The sequence below is a fragment of the Pelophylax lessonae genome (assembly GCF_965119305.1).
Source record: "Pelophylax lessonae genome assembly, chromosome: 12".
In the NCBI taxonomy this organism is placed as follows: Eukaryota; Metazoa; Chordata; class Amphibia; order Anura; family Ranidae; genus Pelophylax; species Pelophylax lessonae.
In genome coordinates this window covers 127,003,874-127,025,762 of record NC_138779.1, presented here as the reverse complement: position 1 = coordinate 127,025,762, position 21,889 = coordinate 127,003,874, and the positions used below count along the sequence as shown (strand labels likewise).

The window sequence follows — 21,889 nt, the reverse complement described above, 5'->3', positions numbered from 1 at the left end:
TGTCACCATTTGCACTTGTGATATGTATCCCATATTTTGGTGACTGGCTCAGTTTGTGAGCTCAGCTCCCTATGTGATCACTTCTATAAGAATATGGTCTGTTGTTAAAATGGACGGCGGTTGTACCTAACTTTAGCTAGCTCAAGCTCATCTTCTTCTCATAACGTTCTTTGCTACCAGCTGGTAAACATCAACTTGGGTAGTATCCTAGCAGCCAAGTACCAATCCTCCATGTTGTCGATAATGATAATATCTTGATTCTTCTGAGACTATGTGACCCAGGCCTAACCCTCAGCAACTTGTGCTACCATGTAAAGGGCCTGTAGTCCTGCCCTAACCGGTAGTTCCTGTTTCTGGTTACTTCTCCAAGTGCCAGTTGTGCCAGGTTTTTGGTTACATAAGTGCATTGACAGTTTTTCATTTGAAAACCAAATTTTTAAACATTTTGGTGTTTTCTTTGGTACAAGTTTAAAGTATAGCAATTGTAGAAAAAGTGCATACATGGCTCATCTGTTCATCACAGTGTTATCTGCTGTATATATTACTTATTTCCTTTCCACAGAACAGCTGCTGCTGCTACTTTCTCCTCCCTGTTCCAATCGTTGTGTATGCATAAGCAATGGAAAATGATGAGTAATGAGAAAATGATCTAGTGATAAATGATCAGGACGAAAAAAAATATTCATCTAGCTATACCTTTAACCCTTTGTTATCCACTGTCATTTTAAGACCTTTGCCCATAAATAACCATATAGCCAGCAAAGCAGGAAAAACTACAAGCTGTAAGCAGTAATGCTCTCTACTCATTATTGTGCAACTAGAACTGGAAGGAGTAAAGTACCTGATCTGACGGGTTCTTCTCTTGAGATCCAGTAAGTAAAACAGACTCTTCTGCTGGAGAATCAGGCTTCATTTCCACAATTATTTTATCTTTAGCATCAGGATTTGTACTACAAATATATCGAGAAGAAACAAAAATGGATGCATTGTAAAGGAAAAATAGGCCAGATATTTAAAGTGTGCATTTTAGGATAATTTTACGTAAGCAATACAAACAATGTAAGTTAAAAAAAACAACATGGAATTGATTAAATGGAAGCTAAAAGGAGCCACGGTAATATTTTTGTTGTGTGTCTGGATAGTAATGTGTCATGTTTTACAAAATGTTGGGCATTTATATGTTGTTCTGGTACTCAGCATTCACAATGCCTGACAATACCTATGTCTGCTTCTCTCTTCATCAGAATGGTGCCATCCTTGTCAGAGATGTATAGTAACTAAGTAGAACTACTTCACTACTGTACTTAAGTACCGAAAGGCGGTATCTGTACTTTCCTAGAGTAGAATTTTTTTCTCCTACTTCCACTTCTACTTCACTACATTTTTTCGATGATTTCAATACTTCTACTCTGATAGTTTTTTTTAGTGCTGCATAGTTACTCGTTACAATTATAAAAATTACCGCTGCCAGAACAGTAGCTGGCAGGTTTCATGAAGCTCAAAAAAATGTGTATAATGTCATGTGTACTTTTGACTTTTGACTTCTTTCTTTAATAACTTTAATAACTTTAACTTTAATATACTTTTGACTTCTTTCTTTAATAACTACATAACACAGTACCTGTACTTTTACTTTCAGTACTTGAGTAGAATTTTTTAAAAAAAAAACTACTGGTACTTTTACTTTCAGTACTTGAGTAGCAAAATGTTTAAAAAACTACTTGCAATACTTAAGTACATAAAATGTTGAATACTTTAGTACTTCTACTCAAGTCACTTTTTGATCGAGCACTTGTACTTTTACTCAAGTATGGGTTTCAAGTACTTTATACAACTCTGATCCTTGTTCAGACATCATCCAGGGTTAGCATCTACTTTATGGACTCCGTGATAATACAGTCATGCAAATCCTTGCAAGGTCATGAAAATCCAATGTAAAAGTTAGGAGGTACAAGCTCAGCATGAGAGTAATTAAACTCATACCATGCTATGACTATGCTAGGAAAATATCTGATTGGGGATTGGCTGATAAAGAACCAAGCACTGTCTGTTGGGGGTGGAGAGTAAGTCCTTAGCTCTGTTTAAAGGGTTATACATTGCACTTCCAAAGGCCAAAAGGAAGGTGAGTATGTGCAAATGGAGAGGGCACCAAGTTAAGTGAATCTGTTACTTTGACTTACATCGGTAAAGCCCATTTTCACTTTAAATTGGAGATATGATTTTCAGTTAGTGTGACAACTACTACTTACATGTCTTTTTTACCAGAGCGTCCACATGGAATATGTCCTTTTTTGTAAAGGAAGTACAGCACAGCTCCAAGAAAGGCCAGAAGCAGAATACAGATGATGACGATTACAATCACTATGCCATAGCTTTTCTCAGTTCTGGATTCTGCAGAAATAATAGAGAAAACCACAAAGGTAACATACATTTTCTTTGCTGAAACAATGGATCATGTTATAAGAAAATTATCATTTTAGTATGTATGACATTTTACTACCAAGACATGGAAGGAAGACACCTCATTACATCAATAAGTTTGTGGACACTTCCACGCTACCTTTACCTAATTCTGAAAATCTGTGTATGTAGTGGGTGCTGCTCACATATATATGCGTTCCCGAAGGTATGATAAACGAAGTGGTGATTATGCGGCTCTCCCATTAACAATGACTACGAGATGTAACGCGTGGGAGGACCCGGGTGACACCGTAGCTGCCGATTGTCGGAATGGGGCTGCTTATTCAGTTTTTAAAGGCATATTTTAATCTGAATTCATGTAAGTGCATTATGCGCATTTGCGTGAACACATATGCATGAAAATACACGCAAATACATACAGAAAAAAAAAACTTCTGAAAAAAACAGGCTTCAGCTGCCCACAGTTAAAATGGCTGCAGCCAGACTTGGTGGAGGGAGCTGCAGCATATTTGGCAAGTACAGAATCACAGTATATACAAAATATTGATGCAATGTGGTTGGAGGGAAGCTTCAGAATGGCAAAGATGTTTTTAATAAAAATTATGTGAGCAGACTGCTGTTCCTCTTTAAGTTCTTAAACTGCATTAAAAATGTAAATGATGGATTCATTTTTGTCTTTGTTATTTTTCTGGAGTTCAGCTTTAATATTGCAGGACCAGTCGAAAGGTGTACACAATATCACAATATCTATAGGCTTTAAAATCTATATTTGCTTACCAGGTTCAGGAGCTCTTGGTGTTATTGGCTCTGCAAGATAAAGTGAAACATTGGAATCCATTAGACCTCTATAGCAGTGGTTCTTAACTCCGGTCCTCGGGACCCACCAACAGGCCAGGTTTGCAAGATAACTAAATTACATCACAGGTGATCTCATTTGCTGCTCAGTGATTGCAGTACTCTAGTCTGCATCCCCCAAGGTAATACTTAAAATCTGGCCTGTTAGTGGGTCCCGAGGACCGGAATTGAGAACCACTGCTCTATAGCACTATATGAAATCTGAGCTTACAATCTACTTTTAGTTCACTTATTAGAAAAATTTTGGAAAATGAACATTTTCATTTCTCAGACCTCATCTATTGACTATCTTCCTTATAGTTTTACTGATATAATGCAATATCATAAAGAAAAAGTAATTTTCACTGGTACATGCAATGCAAACATTTATCAAAGCTGTAACGCAGCATTAAAAAATAAAGCTAGTCACCAGATATAATACATTGTTACACAATTTTAAGGCTGAATATAATTTTATTAAATAAACAATATTTGAAGAGAGACAAAGACATTCACTCAAAATGAGTGAAAACAAATGCACATGAATATTATTAAAAAAAGCAGAAAATTCACTGCCATGGTAAACAACAAAGAGTTGAAAAAACGGATTCTCAAAAAAAAAAAAAAAAAAAAGGAGAAAAGAGGGGGTTAATATCTATAAAAAAAAAACACTGTTCCGAGGATAAACATATATGAGAATAAAACACATGTAAGGATAACCAAACAATGCACATAATCGGTGCAAAAGCATGAGACCCGTACTCAGCAAATGTATACCAATATTCATGGCAAGAGTCAAGAGGTAAAGAGGAAAGCATAGTCAGAAGAAGGAATAGAAAAGATGGAAAAATAGAAAGAAAGAGAAATAAAAAAAAAGGTAGGGACGAGTTCTCTCAGGGTATAATGCACTCATGAGGTTAGAGTTTTCAATGGATTTTATTACTCAATTTCTCTGATGAGGAATAATGAATCCATATGTACCAAAGCTTGGTAACCTTTTCCCACTTATCAAGTTCTCTCGCTTGCATCTCCTCCATGAGCACTGATGTCTTCATTTCGCTTACCCAGGAAGATAAGGGTGGGGTGGAGGAACTTTTCCAATGTCTGGATATTAATTGTCTAGCAACAGAGAGGCAAAATCTTAGTAGGCTAGATTTGTAGGCTTTAACCATGCCCGGGGGGTGGATAACAGAGCTATGGAGGGAGAAGGGGTAAGGGGTTCATGATAGAACTCTGTGTAGATCTATAAGATCCAGTGACCAAAAGGGGCAGATACAGTCACACTCCCACCGGATGTGAGAGTACGTTCCTGTCCTCATGTGACAGTGCCAGCATGTGACTGTGGACGTTGGAAAGATCCGGTTAATTGTAACTGGGTCATGGTACCATCTGTATAATAATTTGTAGTTCTGCTCTTGAGCATAATCTGAGATAGAAGATTTGTGAGTGAATAAGAATGCTGTGTGCCAATCTCCAGCTGGGACCTCAAACCCCTAGCTTCCTAGACCACAGTTTAGTGAATGTGGGGAGTGTATTTGGGGTGTGAGCCAATATTGATTTCTATATCACTGATAAGGTATGGTGGGGTACCTCTGGAAGGAGACACAAACGTTTGAATTCTAGCAAAGGTCTTTGTGGTTACACAATTTTAAATCATAAAATAAATGTTTTTAAAATATGGCTTTTGTTAAGTGCTTATAGTGGAACCAAACTGTATCTGAGCTTCACAAACTGAAAACACTATTTCCTTCACGTGACCAGTGACGCAACGCGTCAGGTGGAGCCTGGGACATCATCTCCGATGACTGCGATACACGGAAGTGCAGTGAGGAGGAGTTCCCTCGATGTTTATCCTTACATGCACTTTAAATATGTTTTTAATGTGAGCAGCCTTTATGGATTGTTTTTAAATAAAATTAGCAGGAAGCTGGCAATATTGCACTTTCCTTTATTCTGAGTGATTCACCAAAATTGGAAGTAAGGATCCTGAAAACCCACAGAGATTGATCCTAAGATTTTTCCGGTGATCTAGGGAGGGAGACCACTGCAGTGGAAGGGATCAGTTCCTTGAGCTCTCTGGTGATTAAGCGTGTTTTGACCAAGTGGACTTTCCGTAAGGTAAGCAGTGATTTCACCTGCTGGTGGTGGTTCTGCTCTATCATTAAAATTTTCTCAAGGATTGTTATATATATCGCTGGATGAATGATTACAAACAACATTTTGCAGATCATATGCATGTGAACTCTTGAGCACATTCTGTGGACTTATATTTTTTTCTCCTTTTTTCAATGTTTTTTTTCTTTTTTTATATTACTTTGATTGTATGGCCACACCCACTTTTATTGAATGTTTCATCATTTTATTGAATGTTTCATTATTTGGACCTATTTTATGAACACATATAGGGTTTGTTTATGAACAAGCACACTGTTCCTTTTGTTCTATATTGCTGTATTGTAGTCTTAGAGGTCACTATTACAACAGTTGCTGCTGTTCTGTTTTTTGATCATTAGCACTGAGATTTAGATTACTTTTATTATTTTCTGCACATAGCAGCGCATAAGTATTCACACTTTTACTATTTAATTAATAGTTAGGAGAGCCCCCGATCGGCTCTCCTCTACTCGTGCATTGTCAGCGCGAATGGAGGAATGCCGATAAACAGCACTTCCTGGTTACGATGTGTTAAGCTGTGATTGGACACAGCTGATCACATGGTAAAGAGCCTACGTCATAGGCTCTTTACCGGGATCGGAGATGCGGTGTGTGAGAGTGACACACCGCACCACTGCTCGCCGTTGTGCGCGCCCTTGCGGGTAGGCGCGCGCGGACTCTCTTGCTGGACGTCATATGACGCTCGGTCAGGATAACTTAACCACTTTCTGGCCATTATTCTGCTATATGGCGGGTGGGAAGTGGTTAAAAAACATTTTTCTTTCGGACTTGCAGCTACAGCCCAGACAGCAAGGATAACTTGTCACAAATTTGCGGCAGTGTTGAATTGTAAGTCTGGTAACTTGCTGCACATTTTCACTGGCAAGTTGTACACTTGCAGAGAACTTGAAGTACAAATTCTAGCTGACACGTTTCCAATTTGTAGCAAATTTGTGTGGCAAGTCTCTAACAAGAGCAAAGTTTCAGTTGCGAGTCTACAGCATGAGCTCTGCAAGTCTACAGCATGAAAATTCAGCCACATTGCCCCCTGTGGTGGGATGACTATTGCACAACATAACTGAACCAGAACTTGCAGCATACTTGCAGAATGTTTGCAAATAAAGTTGATCTGGAGTCATGCAATGCAGACTTGCTGCAATTATGCAACAAACTTGTGAAGCCAGGCAAGTCTTCTAATCATATTTCTTTTGAATGAATTTTCACTATTTTCTCCCAAATTTATTATAATGTATTTATGTGTATATATTGCACTTGAACACCTTACCTATATGGTATGGTTTTGTATCACAACATCTTACACTGGGATTGGTTTATTTATCTGAGGAATTTGCACTGCTAATAGTAATTAACTATTTATTTTGTTAAAGCGGAGTTCCGGCCTCATTTTCTTCTTTTCTGATTCCGGTAGGGAAAAGCATGTTAAAAAACAATTGGGCATTCATTTTTTTTTTTTTTGGGGTCACTTACCTTATTTTAGGGGCATCTCTGTCCGACTGCCTCCTTCTGTGGCCGCGGCCCCAGAAGTCACTTCCGGTTTAGCATTGCGTCCTGGTAGATGTGTGTCATCCATCCCAGGATGCAATGGGAATGGCCAGCTGCTATGCTGACACAGCGGGGGACATAGCGGCTTCAGACGTCCACACCAGAGATGGCCACGCTCTTCAATCAATTTTAAAGGTAAGATTTTATCTATATTCATTTACTGTACTCTTCTGTACTGTGGAAATAGTATTAGTGTAATTGGGGATAGCTTAGGATTAGGGAGGTATTTTTATCTCAAAAATGTTTTTTGGACGGAACTCCGCTTTAAGTCTAGCAATAGCTTAGCAAGTCATTTTCAAACTTGCAGCTCCATTGCTTGCTATCTGTGAAATAAGCAGCTGTCTAATATACTTAAGACATATGGAGCAAGCCCACTTTATGGTCATCTGAGTACAATGGGCATACCTTGTACGTCCTCTGTTAGATGTGCTCCGACAGGAGTAACTACTGGTCCTTCTGGTCAGTTTGACAGTTGAAGGTTCCAGATTGCGTGTCCTGACAGTTTTTGTGTCACGGATGCTGACAGAATGTCCTTTCTCATGGATTAGTGTAACAGTGTGTTATATTAATAGATATATTTCACAATTAGTTATATGGTAACTAGCCAAATAGCTAGCTTAATACATTGTAACCATTTCCTCACATTGTAATAAAAAATAACTTTATAAATTATTTCCTGTTTAAACTCTAGTAAGATCCAAACAGCCCTGATGATTCCCTTCCGTACCCTCGTTCCTTGGCAATTTTTCAGTTTTTAACTGTTCACATATAAACAATTTATTTTACAGTTTTGTTAGTTACCTTTATTTTTTGGGGGGGGAGGTGCAAAAAAATAAAACAAAATGCATTGTGACTCTGCTTAGCTCTCACTCGCTCCCTTTTCTCAAAATAGTTCCCTATTTGAATCCTCACAACATTGGCCCTAATTCCTGCCTCTTTTTCTCACCAGACTTTTCTGTTTATCTAATACATTTTGCCAGTCATACGTTTGGCTGGGTAGCTGTACATTGCATAGTTTACTTACAGATCATGCTGCACTTTCTCTAGGCCCTTGTCGCCACTGTTAAAGATTCTTGCTATATACTATCCAGTATGTGTTCACTGCCTCTATATACACCCAGAATGGTGCATTTTATGTATTATTGCATGCTTGATATTTTTTCAAATACAGTATTCACATTACCTAGGGAATGGGGGTAGCATCGATATAAGTTGTCAGGGCAACATCCATATTGTAATGAAAAAAGAAAGAAGGATGGGGACCCCCTAGTGGGACTTTAGCGGCCTGTGATAGTAATCAAATCATACATAAGGCCCCTTTCACACGGGCGGTGCACCTGGCAGACTCAGTTTTGCTCAGCAGGGATCGATCCGCCAATCCCCGCTGAGCAGGTGGATGACAGCTCCATCTTCGCTTACTTTGCAGAGACGGAACTGTCAGATCCCCGCTCTCCTCTATGGAAGCTCCGATGAAAACGGACCACCTGCCCATTTTTATCCAATTCCATCTGATCCGATCCTCTTGACGGATTGAAAATAGGGTTTCAATCCGTCCAGATTTCACAGACAAGATCGGATCATATAGCAGTGGGTGTCAGCAGAGATGTCTCAACTGATATCCGCTGCTCCATAGAGGTGCACGGAGCATCCGATCCGGTCCGCTTGAAAAACTGACAGGTGGACCGGATCGGAAAGCCCGTGTGAAAGGGACCTAAAGTACAATAGAACATACAAATATATAAAAAGTAAAAAAAAAATGTATTTGGAAAAATTCCCTAAAAACAATTCAAGGCAAATGATGGCTGAATAGGAAGATCCAAAAGAGCTAAAGAAAGAAGAAAGATTAAGCTTTCAACATCTTTCCACGCTTCTTCTGTACACTTCTGTTGTGGTCTTGCTGAATTTCAGTGGGCTGCTCTGGGGGGGCCAGTAACATCGCAATTACTCCCCTCATTTTCGAGTGAAAGGATGGACATCACTATTGGGTTTTAATAGCTTGGCTGCTGTGCTTATGGTTCATTTGTATTGGCATAAGTGCTTCATTCTAGCTTAATACACACCACCAGAGCCGGTACAAGGGGTGGGCGGAAGGGACGGGTGCCCTGGGCGGTAACATTTATTGGAGATATGGGGGCGCCAAAAGTGGCTGGACAACTTCTTTCACACACTGACTGTGTGTGTGTAATTCTGGCCGGCAAAAGCTCTGTGTGTCACTGCCTGGAATGTGTCGAGTGCGCTCCTGCACTCGACACAGCCTGAAGCATTCCCTTCTGTTCTTCTGTCAGCGGAGCGGAGGAGAAAACTCCCCCCCCCCCCCCTGACAGGAGCTCCGTAGTCCCGGCCGTGATGTCATTCACTGTATGGGAGGAGCATACCAACCACGAGGAGCCAAGAAGAACTGAAGTCACAGCACAGCCTGGCTTGTACACACACTCACACTGACCTCTCTGTCTGCAGCGTGTGAAGCCTGCCTGGTGAGGAGATCTCTACAAGTTGTTAACTAACTACAGTATATTCAGATGGGGGGGGGGGGGGTTTGTCTGGTGAGGAGATAACAAATTGGTGACTAACTATATTCAGATGGGGGGGGGGGAGGGGGGTCTGTCTGGTGAGATGATAAATACAAATTGGTATGACAGAAAAAACAGTTTGCCGGGTCAGACTTGTGCGATGCAGGAAGGCTGCGAATATGCAGCCTGTTCCCACATCACATCCGCACAAGAGGCAGTTCACACTGCCATATGTGATACGCTGGGGGTGTCAATTAAATGTTAACGACACCCCCAGTTTGATCGCATATCGCAGTGCGATCTGACAGTTCGCACAGGATCGGATCGCACAAGTGTGAACCACTGTGCGATCCGATCCTGATGTGGCTGACAAAATGCCTCCTGTGCATCTTTGGTGCGGATACAGTGCGAATTTAGCCATACAAAGTAAATGGCTGAACTCGCATCCGCACAGGAGATCGCATGTAATGAAGGAGCAGTGTGCTCCGAATTACATGCGATCTCACAAGCCGCACTAGTGTGAATCGGCACTCAGTGCCTAACATAAAAATACATATAATTAAAATGTGTGAGTGAACTATGTTCCTATCGCATTAAGTGCCGGTTCACATATGTGCGACTGCGGAGATCGCATGTAATTCGGAGCGCACTGCTCCTTCATTACATGCGATCTGATGTGCGGATGCGAGTTCAGCCATACACTTTGTATGGCTAAATTCGCACTGTATCCGCACCAAACACGCACAGGACCCTTTTTTTCAGCTGCATCAGGATCGGATGGCACAGTGGTTCACACTTGTGCGATCCGATCCTGTGCGAACTGTCAGATCGCACTGCGATATGCGATCGCAACTGGGGGTGTCGTTAACATGTAATTGACACCCCCAGCGTATCGCATATGGCAGTGTGAACTGCCAGGGGTGCGTTTGCGATGCGGGAACAGGCTGTATATTCGCAGCCTTCCCGCATCGCAGAAGTGTGAACCGGCACTAAACCTAATTGAATTTGTATTGTTTTAAGTTGTATTACACCCGGGTCGGGACGGGGGGGGGGGGGGCGCAGTTTGCCATCTTCGCCCTGGGCACCAAATGACCTTGTCCCAGCCCTGCACACCACTGAGGAAATAATGGAATTTCTGAAACATGTTATTTTCCAGGGCTGCTTAGCAGTGATGTCAGTCATAGCGGTAGCTTCTGGATCATGCAGAATTGTTTACACTTGTCCATTGTATACACTGTTGAACCCTATGAACATCAGCCTTTAATTGCTTTTAAGGACTTTTTCTAAATAAAATTTGTATTAAACTTTTTATATATCTGTATGTTCTCTTGTACTTTCATATGATTTGATTACTATGACAGGCCGCTAAAGTCCCACTAGGGGGTCCCCATCCTTCTTTCTTTTTTATTCACATTACCTAAGTACCTAAACCCTTACATATACCCAGTGAAGTGACTGGCCTCAGCTGATACACAGAGATGAAACAAATCCTCCCACATAAGTTGTACCTGTCCATCTGCAGCTTTCACTTCTCTACATCCATTCAAAGTGCTGAATTTTAAAGCTTTTCTGAGAGCACAGAAAAAGGGGGCGTAAAGCTGAAGTTACACTCAGGGGGGAGAGCTCATTGGAGGAAGAAAGACACCCCCCCTCCACACAGCACAGGGGAACAGAGCTGAGGCTGTCAATCAGGAGTCAGGTGTCAGGAAAACTTGTCAGATATAATTCATGCAGATGGCAGAGGAACAAGGCAGCAGACAGAAATGACACTTACTGCTCATAATTAAGATAAGTACACACTACAGAGGGATATGCTTTGTTCATATTTCATGTTTGAGGTTAACAACCACTTTACGTTTTCATTTTTCAACCATAAATTTAATTTGCAATTTAGCTGCACATGTTTACTTGATTCTTCTTCAATAGTTCACTATATAGTTAAAGTTTAAAAGTTCTACAAAATTTTAGGTCAACATTACTATTTATTTTTTCCTCCAGGTCATTAACATATTGACTGAAAAAGCTGACAACAGTTTCTGTGGCATACTGCAGCTAACTTATCCCATTTTGAAAATGTTCTGTTTATAAAAACCTTTGTCTTCAATGTTTTAACCGATCTTCAAACCTTATATAGGGCTATTATGAGTTACAGTATCAAAGGGTTTAGCGAAATCCAAATCCAAATATCATCTCAACATGCATTTCAACATGCATCTCAACATCAGCATTTCCAATGTACAGGTTTAGCATCCATAAACAATGAATTCATTCATAAACACCGATCATGACACTTAAACGACAACCTTTCTTTAAAGTGGTTCTAAGTTCTAAAGATTTTTTTTACCTTAATGCATTTCCAGCATTAAGATAAAAATCCTCCAAATACTAGTTTTCCCCCACCTCCCCCTCAAACCCGTACCTATCAATCCAGTGCTGCGCTTGGCTGCAGGCCTCTCACAGGCTTTGCTGATAGCAGTGGAAGCCATTGGCTCCTGCTGCTGTCAATCAAGCCCTGCAATGAGGAAGCAGGAGGCGGAGCTGATCTGCATTGTGTGTGTCTATAGAAACTTACAGCAAGCCCACATGTGTGCCTCCCCAGCAAGAGGCTTGCTATGGAGGCACACGGAGAAGAGGAGGAGCGGAGAATGCCAGCAGGGGACCCCAGAAGAGGAGGTAGGCGGCCACCTACCATTGAACGAAGCAAGTACGTGTAAACCTATTTGTTATTTTAAATTTAAAAAAAAAAGGTTTAAATTTACTTTAATAAACCGATGTTAGTTTTCTCCTATATATATATGGTACAATACCTTCTGTACTCCAGTCTCCTTCGTCTATCCAAGTTGTAAAAAACTCTAAAACAAATTAGATATTCATTTTTTTGTTAACTTTTTTTTTTTTTTTACTGTGAGATTTTTAAAAAATGCACAAAATTGAAAAAAAAAAAAACTTAATTTCATTTGTAAAAAACTTTGCAATACTTTGTGCAAGAAATGTAATTTTAGTCCTAATACGAGTGGAATAAATTATGCAACAAAATGAAAACTTTTTATCTACATTAACACTAATTGTTTTAGAACTAACACTGGCCAAACTAGAAAAAAAAACTGCACTGTATTGTTTTGTTATACCTTTTTGACTTTAGATTGCAGAGAAATGAAAGTTATTTTGCAATAAAGAAATATTGTTTGTCCCAAAAACAAAACATATATGTATTATTTCATTATCTTTTGTACTGACAAAATATTGGCATATCAATAGGACCATGGTCTGTATTTGACTAATTTGTCATTGTACCAAGCCACAGTTATTTTATTTTCTATGACTATTTGAACAAAAAAGAAATAAAAACGTATTGAAATGAAATGAAAAATGTCCCTGGCAGTATACATGTATGAGAGATGAACTGGTCTAATAACATCCAAATTAGAGAATGAGGAGCAAGGAATGATTTCACCAGTCAGTCGGTACTATATAGAATAATAAAATTCAATAAAAGGGGAGTTCAATTTTACATTCTTACATACTATACTATAAAGGACACATCTATTGAAGGACTGGAAAAATAAAATATTCCTGACATATTCCTGATATTTTAACCTTTTTCAGAATTAGTGGGATACATGGACAGTATATTATATTTAGAATTTTTAGGGTATCATGCAGTCTAATAGGCGCCAGAATAAGACCCAGTGCTCTCAGTAATCAGCAAACAGTAACAGACCTGGTCTGCCATGTCCCCTTCACTTCTCTGCAATACAAGTCAGTGAGAAGAAGCTTGTGCTAATGAGTGTAGCTGTTAAGCTGGCCATATATTGGATGCGGATGCAGGAACCCTCCCCGCTGTGTCCCCGTATTCTGACAACAGGATTCCCCCGCTATGCGAATACACTGATCAATGCTGCAGACGATTTGCTGTGTGGGAAAGGCCATACATGGATTAGTCCGGTCCCTGTTGAGCTGGCAGAATTTCTGTCCATGTATGGCCATCTTCATTACTCAGCTGTGCCAGCATTGGGCACTAAAGAGAAGAACTAGAAGCAAGCACTGACAAGCAAAAATCATTTACAAATCATAACATGCAAAAATCATTTACAAATCATAACATGCAAAAATCATTTACAAATCATAACATGCAAAAATCATTTACAAATCATAACATGCAAAAATCATTTACAAATCATAACATGCAAAAATCATTCACAAATCATAACATGCAGGGATACAAGACAATATGGAGATGAAAACACATTGCAGTGTACCAGTGGCGTAGCGTGGGTTGTCAGCACCTGGGGCAAGGCAAGTAATTTGCGCCCCCTAACCCGACTTTGAGGTCACAAAAGTGTGAAAGGGGCCTCCAGTAATCAAGGTATAGTGTGCCCCCTTTCAATGCAGAGAGACCAGCGTGCCCCCTTTCAATGCAGAGAGACCAGCGTGCCCCCTTTCAATGCAGAAAGACCACAGCATGTCCCCTTTCAATGCAGAATGACCAGCGTGCCCCCTTTCAATGCAGAATGACCAGCGTGGCCCCTTTCAATGCAGAATGACCAGTGTGCCCCCCTTCAATGCAGAGAGATCATTGTGCCCCCATCAATGCAGAGTGACCAGCGTGCCCCCATCAATGCAGAGTGACCAGCGGGCCCCCTTTCAATGCAGAGAGACAAGCGTGCCCCCTTTCAATGCAGAGAGACCAGCGTGCCCCATTCAATGCAGAGTGACCAGCGTGCCGTGCCCCCCTTCAATGCAGAGAGATCAGCGTTCCCCCTTTCAATGCAGAGAGACCAGCGTGCCCCCTTTCAATGCAGAGAGACCAGCGTGCCCCCTTTCAATGCAAAATGACCACAGCGTGCCCCCTTTCAATGCAGAATGACCAGCGTGCCCCCTTTCAATGCAGAATGACCAGCGTGCCCCCTTTCGATGCAGAATGACCAACGTGCCCCCTTTCAATGCAGAATGACCAGCGTGCCCCCTTTCAATGCAGAATGACCAGCGTGCCCCCTTCAATGCAGGGAGATCATCATGCCTACATCAATGCAGAGTGACCAGCGCGCCCCCTTTCAATGCAGAGAGACCAGCGTGCCCCCTTTCAATGCAGAATGACCAGCGTGCCCCCCTTCAATGCAGAGAGATCATCGTGCCCCCATCAATGCAGAGTGACCAGCGTGCCCCCTTTCAATGCAGAATGACCAGTGTGCCCCCTTTCAATGCAGAATGACCAGTGTGCCCCCTTTCAATGCAGAATGACCAGCGTGCCCCCCTTCAATGCAGAGAGATCAACGTGCCCCCTTCAATGCAGAGTGACCAGCGTGCCCCCTTTCAATGCAGAGAGACCAGCGTGCCCCTTTTCAAAGCAGAGAGACCAGCGTGCCCCATTCAATGCAGAGTGACCAAAGTGCCGTGCCCCCCTTCAATGCAGAGAGATCAGCGTGCCCCCTTCAATGCAGAGATACTTACTTGCAGCGGCGGCTTCTCCTCAGTTCCCCGCGTCTCCTCGAGTCCTCCCGCCTCCTCCTCTGCCAATGGCATGTGTTTGCCTTTCGGCCAATCAGGAAGCGGGTCTCGGACCCAATTCCTGATTGGCCAGGAGGAGGATCCGTGTGACAATAGCAAATTTTTTATTCGCTATTGTCACACAATGGGTGGGCTCGGGGCGCACTGCCCCGGGTCCACCCTTTTTTGAAGCCTATTAGAGCCTCTGGACACCCACTCTGTGACAGCGCCAGGCTGCTGACTCACTCGCTGCTAAACTGACTGAGCAGTGAGGAGAGGCGGCATAGGCGGGGCTTGGCTTGCAATGCCACCCCACCCTACACCAATGGACAGGTGAGGCACAGTCCAGCCCCGCCCCGACCCATCATTTTCAGCCATAGGGCGGCCGCGCTGGACATCTTCCAGCCTAAAGATGGAGGCAGCCGCAGTGTGTGAACTGTGTATGTCAGACAGACAGAGTGACACTGCAGATGCGCCCCCCCCAGATGTTGCGCCCGGTGCGGCCGGCCCCCCCTGCACCCCCCACGCTACGCCACTGCAGTGTACAACGTACATGTAAAGCACCTATCAAACCCTTTTCTCTATTTCACTACAAGTTGTAACTTACCGTCTCCATAGATAAAATGAACATTTTCCCACCCCCATTCCTGCACCTCCTGCTGGGTCCCAATGCTATATGGAATATACTACTACAAGATGAAACCCAATTTGACATTCTTAGATTCAGATATCAATTATATTGAAATATGATGGTTCAAATGTATTAGCTACAGCATTGCTCTGTTGTAACATGTGCAGATTTCTTTATATTAGTCAGAAAATAGGACTCAGTTTTGTCTATTTTTGCACTGTTTAGCATATAATCCGTGGTCAAATAATTCTGAATATCATTCATCACATTGATCACATACATACCAGCGCTGGTGACTGAAACAGGTGTAGTCGTGGATTCTGTTCAAAGAATATCATTGAATTTAGTTAGATATGTATCTTTCACTCTTTAACCTTCTATGTGCACAACCTTTATATATTTATAAATTTACTGTAAACTTTACATACAGTGCATCTATAAAGTATTCACTTTTTCCACATTTTGTTATGTTACAGCCTTATTCCAAAAGGGAATTAAATGTATTATTTTCTTCAAAAAAAGATTTCAAACAAACTTCTTTCAAGTTCTCATTATGCGGTATTGTTTGTAGAATTTTGAGGAAAATAATTAATTTAATCCATTTTGGAATAAGGCTGTAACATAAAATGGGTAAAAATTGAAGCGCTGTGAATACTTTCCTGGTGCACTGTAAACTATTATATAATATAATATATATAATACATTTTGAATCTCCCACTTGGGACACAGGCAGCAAAGTAAATGTTTCTTCTAGTAGTGTAAGTAAGGTTTAGAAGTGCTGTCCTAATTGAATTTCTGTCTGTATCCCCAGTAGGGAGATTTACCCTCACTTCCTGTACACATAACTGACAGAACAGAAATTGAAGATAAATCTCTTCTATGGGGCTCTTTTTTTTTTTTTTAAAGAACTCCTCCCTGGGAAACAGACAATAATTGAAACCTAACTGAAGTTCTAACCCTTTCCTGCCGTAACTAAAATTGATAAAGGATAGTCAATACTGCTAGGACCCACCACCTTGGAAAAGGACAGGAGCTCAGTCCAGCATGGGCTCCTGCACCATGTTGTATTCTGATTTCAAGTATGTACATAAGAAGAGGGAAAATTGGACTATGAGGCTTAGGCTAATGAAAACCATTGCTATCCATTAACCACTTGCCCACTGTTGGCCATCATATGACGTCCTGGGCTTTAAGTGGTGATATCTGAATGATGCCTGCAGGGGCAGGCATCATTCAGATAGTGTTTTTTTCAGCTGGTGGTTCCCTGCAATATAAAAGCAATCATAGCGGCTGAACCGGTTCAGCCGTTTGATTGCTTTTACAGGCGGCAGGAGGGAACACCCCTCCTACCGCACTTTGGGGCTTCTCTGGTCTCTCCCGTTCGATCGGGGAGCCGGAGACTAAAACTACCGGCGGCAGCTGTTTACCATAATGCTGACCAAGGACCAGATGGTCCCCGGCCATCTCTATGACCCTCGGAGGCCTGAAGATGTAAACCCTAACTTTTGGAAAGGCTGTGACTGATTTTTTTTTTTATCTCAGACTTTCCAGCATAGAGGAGAGATCTGGGGACTTAACCACAGGGCGGCCCGGCTACGCAAAATCATGTACCTGTACGTGATTTTGTGTACGCGATCTGCGGCGTGCACGTGTGCCACCGGAGCATTGTTCCCATTGTGAGTGGACACAGTGGGGGCCAATCAGCAGGTTCAGGGGCTGCAGTGGCTAACAGGACTCACCGATCATTCGGAGGAAAGGCAGAACGCCGCTATTTAAACAAGGCAGACCGCTGTTCTGTCGGGAAAGAAAAAGAGAGATCTTGTGTTTTAGCTAAGCAAAAAAAAAAAAACAGATCTCTCTTTTCCTCTAGTACATCCACTCCCCCCACAGTTCGAAAGCACACCCTAGGAGCACACTTAACCCCTTAATCACCCCTTCCTTGCCAGTGTCATTTATACAGTGACAGTGCATTTTTTTAGCACTGATCACTGTATTAGTGTCCCTGGTCCCCAAAGAGTGTCAATTAGTGTCAGATTTGTCAGTTGCAATGTCGCAGTACCGGTAAATATCACTGATCGCTGCCATTACTGGTAAAAATAATGAAAAAAATAAAAAGTCTATAAATATATCCCATTGTAGATGCTATAACGTTTGCGCAAATCAATTTTTTTTTTTTACCAAAATTATGTAGCCGAATATATATTGGCCTAAATTGACTGGATTGTACTTCATTTACTTTGAACTGAACCCTTTATATGGGTCTCTTCAACAGCCCCCTCCTTGCTATTGTTATCATCCCCATCACAGTACCCTAGTCACATCAGACCTGCCACAGCGCTTGCCTACCCACCTCTTTTCTATTCAACGTTCTTAGCTAACAAACAAACCACAGAAATTGGACACAAGCATTTATTTTCAGATGGCAAAAGTAATATTACATGCCAACATACACATACATGCAAGCAAACATACAGCGACTCACTTTTCAATAGCTGGATATATGCAGTGCTGCTGTTGAAACGATTTAAGGCCACGCATTTGAGACTTTGATTAAAGAAATCTTTGTGGACCATAAAAGTGAGTTCGCTTGTCACTTCATAATCTTTGATGCTATAAATGACAGCTCCAGACTTTACCTGTCAAAACACACAGCATGAAATCCCTGCAATACACTAATTAGAACAGCTACTAACACAGACATTACAATATACCAAATAATGTTATTAAGTAAATGTGATCATGTGTATTAATGAAAAATTCTTAGACTAAAATAGAATTAGTCAATCAAACATACCAACAAAGAGCGTGTCTGCTTTATCCCATTCGTGACCAAAGGTCAACGAAGTTTAGATGCCCAAGTTACATTTAGCAGCATCCAGTATGCATTGGTGGTCTTGGCTGAAGGTCCAGGTCCACATCGGTGCCCTGCGGTTTGGCCGCAATGCAGATGTATACGTGGTTTTGTGCATTTTACCAACATTTTTAGCTGCGGACCTATAGACTTCTATGGAACGCATTTTTGCTGCATTTTCTAAAGGCGCAACAAAAGTTATGCATACTTAATATTTTGTGTACTTTCAGAAAATGTGGCAAAAACATACAATCTATCATGGATACACCTGTTCTGCAGCCAAACCGCAGTACACCAGTGTGAACCTGGCCTAACTCTTACCGATTTGCCTACTCAAATACACTATATTGCCAAAGGTATTTGGATGTCTGCCTTTCCATACACATGAACTTTAATGGCATCCCAGTCTTTGTTCGTAGAGTTCAATATTGAGTTGGCCCACCCTTTGCAGCTATAACAGCTTCAACTCTTCTGGGATGGCTGTCCACAAGGTAGAGGAATGTTTGACCATTCTTCCAGGAGCATATTTGTTAGGTCAGGCATTGATGTGGGCGAGAAGGCCAGGCCCTCCCCTTTGAATTCATCCCAAAAGTGTTATATCGGGTTGAGGTCAAGACTCTGTGCAGGCCAGTCAAGTTTCTCCCCCCAAACTCCCTCATCCATGTCATCCATGTCTTTAAGGACCTTGTTTGTGCACTGGTGCGCAGTCATGTTGGAACAGGAAAGGGCCATCCCCAAACTGTTCCCACAAAGTGGGGAGCATGGAATTGTCCAAAATGTCTTGGTATGCCGATGTCTTAAGAGTTCCCTTCACTGGAACTACAGGGCCAAGCCCAACCCGTGAAAAACATCCCCACAGCATAATTCCCCTTCCACCAAATTATTTGGACCAGTGCACAAAGCAAGGTCCATAAAGACATGGATGAGGGAGTTTGGGGTGGAGGAATTGGACTGGCCTGCACAGAGTCCTGACCTCAACCTGATAGAACACCGTTGGGATAAATTTGAGCGGAGAATGCGAGCCAGACCGCCTCGTCCAAAATCAGTGCCTGACCTCACAAATGCGCTTCTGGAAGAATGTTTAAACATGCCCATAGACACACTCCTAAACCTTGTGGACAGCATTCCCAGAAGAGTTGAAGCTGTTATAGCTGCAAAGAGTGGGCCAACTCAATATTGAATCCTACGGACTAAGACCGGGATGCCATTAAAGTTCAGGTGCATGTAAAGGCAAGTGTCCCAATATTTTTGACAATATAATGTAATTTGCATGGATAACAAAAGATTCTTTTTTGTAATACTGATTTACCAGCACCATGCTTAGGCGACAAATGGACACAAATGTGAAAAAATTAGCATTTTACATTTAACAACTTATATAGTTTTATAACTTTTTTTTTGTTAATAGTTGTATATCTATTAAACTAGGGGCACAGGGATTTATTTGGAAATGTACTCAGGTACTTGAAAGCAACATAAGGTCTGTGCACTTCAGCGTTATTGTCACCTTGGAAATTATTTAGGCCATGTCCGATTCTTCTTTACTTTAAATTTACAGTCCCATCACTTACAGTCTTCTCTCTATCTGGGATTACCGAAGCTCCTGTCTCAGGTTTCTGCCAGTGAATCATTAATATTTACTGGGGCAACAGTATATAAACCAAATGTGGAGAAGTTTAGCTTTAAAATTAAAATTTTAAATTAAGCTTTAAAATTTAAAATTAAAATTGTTAGGCTTTACATGTGCCAGGTCTCAAATAATAACAGCAATGCATGCAAATGAAGGGGACTAATATTGTAAAGTAAAATTTCCAAAACTTTGACTGTGCACAGTATACTCTCTGGTCCTACTTTGTCCATTGGTTGTCTCTAAAGTGGCCAATACAGTCCTTGGTTATGAACATTTCTAGATTGCTAGTAAAATTGTTCATGTTCTGATTATGCTCTACTAGACACAGCCACTATTTTAATCTTCTAATTCTCTATAAAGCACCACACCAGCTAAGTATCGCCATAAAGATCCTGTTGTAAGTAAGTCATATAGTAATATGTAGCTGCTTTCAAAGCCATACTAGTACAACAAACTCACACATCTCATACTTTGGTAAACACCACTAAAAAGAGCAAAAGATGCAAAACTGTCACAGAAATGTTTTTTCTTAGATTTTGTAAAAACACAAGTCAGAATAAAATGAAACACATTAGGCAAAGCGCTAAATACAATTAAAATACTTCTATTTGTAAGTTGGACCAGTCATTCTTGGGAGATAAATACCTCTGCTAGGGAAGGACACTCTGTTACTTATGGATTTACCATTACCTCTTCCTACGTCAGCTCCCTGCCTATTGGAGAGAAATAATAAGGGTTGATTCACTGTTCATTGAGCAGGCTGGTAGTAAGCTTAAAGTGGATGTAAACCCCATTCATAAAATTTGACCTGGGCACATCTATCTGTAGTGTTTATTTATCTCTCTACAAAGTCTTAAGTGCTGTGGCTTTTTCCTGCTCAGTTCTTCTGTTATTAGCATTATAACTTCTGACAAGTTCTCTGAGAATAAAACCAGGCTGAACTTTGTGTCTGGGTGGGTGCTATAAATAGATTAACAGAGAGCTGGTCTATTTACAGCACAGCTCTTCATGTTTCCGCCTATGTGGAGAGGGGGTGTGTGCCTTTCCTCCAATCAGCTGTCTCACAGTGTATGGCAAGAATCTACACCCACAGGTGAATCAGGATGAAACAATTCTAACAGGACATGCAATTTCTAAACAGTATAGAAAGCTGGAGACAGCACATATACAAGTAAAAGGTATGCAGTGAGATTAGTTTCATCTCTGTGTATCATCTTAGGCCTCACTAGGTATATGTGAGGATTTACATCCACTTTAATGCTTCTTGTACAGAGGTGATGGCTGGGCAGTGTGGCAGAGGTATTTAAATCACAAGATTGGCTAATCATAATCACAAATCCTTTGGCAGGTGAATAATAATTATGGCACATACCGTAGATGAGATTTAGACCATATATGTAGCTGTTTGCCTGCAACTTTGCTTTACAAATAGGGGAGAGCTCAATTACCTCTGTTTCATTGAAATACCAAGCGATCTGAGGTCGTGGATAACCAAATACTGTGCAATTTGCAGTCACAGTTTTACCATCTTGCACTTCTATAAATTGTGAAGTCACAGTTGCCTGAGGACTTCCTGCAATGAATATGAAAAACAAGATGCATGATCTAGGACATTGTTTCCCAACCATTTGTCAGTCAAGGCACTCATTAAAATTATGGACAGTCTGGAGGCACCCCATTCTAAAACGTAAAAAAACTACTCTAATAGTTTTACATAATAAACCAATATCCACCCATGTAGGACACCCAACATTAGAGGTGATTTTTTTTTTACTTCCAAAGCAAATACACTTGTGCACACTGGTACT

The 21,889-nt window shown here is 41.2% G+C and overlaps 1 protein-coding gene across 1 annotated transcript in view; it reads right to left on the bottom strand.

Annotated features, from left to right (window-relative positions):
- MCAM (melanoma cell adhesion molecule) overlaps positions 1-21,889 on the bottom strand; it is a 148,289-nt gene that overhangs the window by 1,727 nt on the left and 124,673 nt on the right. The window contains exons 11-17 of the mRNA XM_082274546.1: positions 21,530-21,654; positions 18,083-18,236; positions 15,885-15,920; positions 12,290-12,334; positions 3,199-3,228; positions 2,250-2,391; positions 842-950 (exon numbers count right to left, since the gene is read on the bottom strand). Of these exons, the coding sequence (XP_082130672.1) occupies positions 842-950; positions 2,250-2,391; positions 3,199-3,228; positions 12,290-12,334; positions 15,885-15,920; positions 18,083-18,236; positions 21,530-21,654 (641 nt within the window). The remainder of the gene's footprint in view (positions 1-841; positions 951-2,249; positions 2,392-3,198; positions 3,229-12,289; positions 12,335-15,884; positions 15,921-18,082; positions 18,237-21,529; positions 21,655-21,889) is intronic.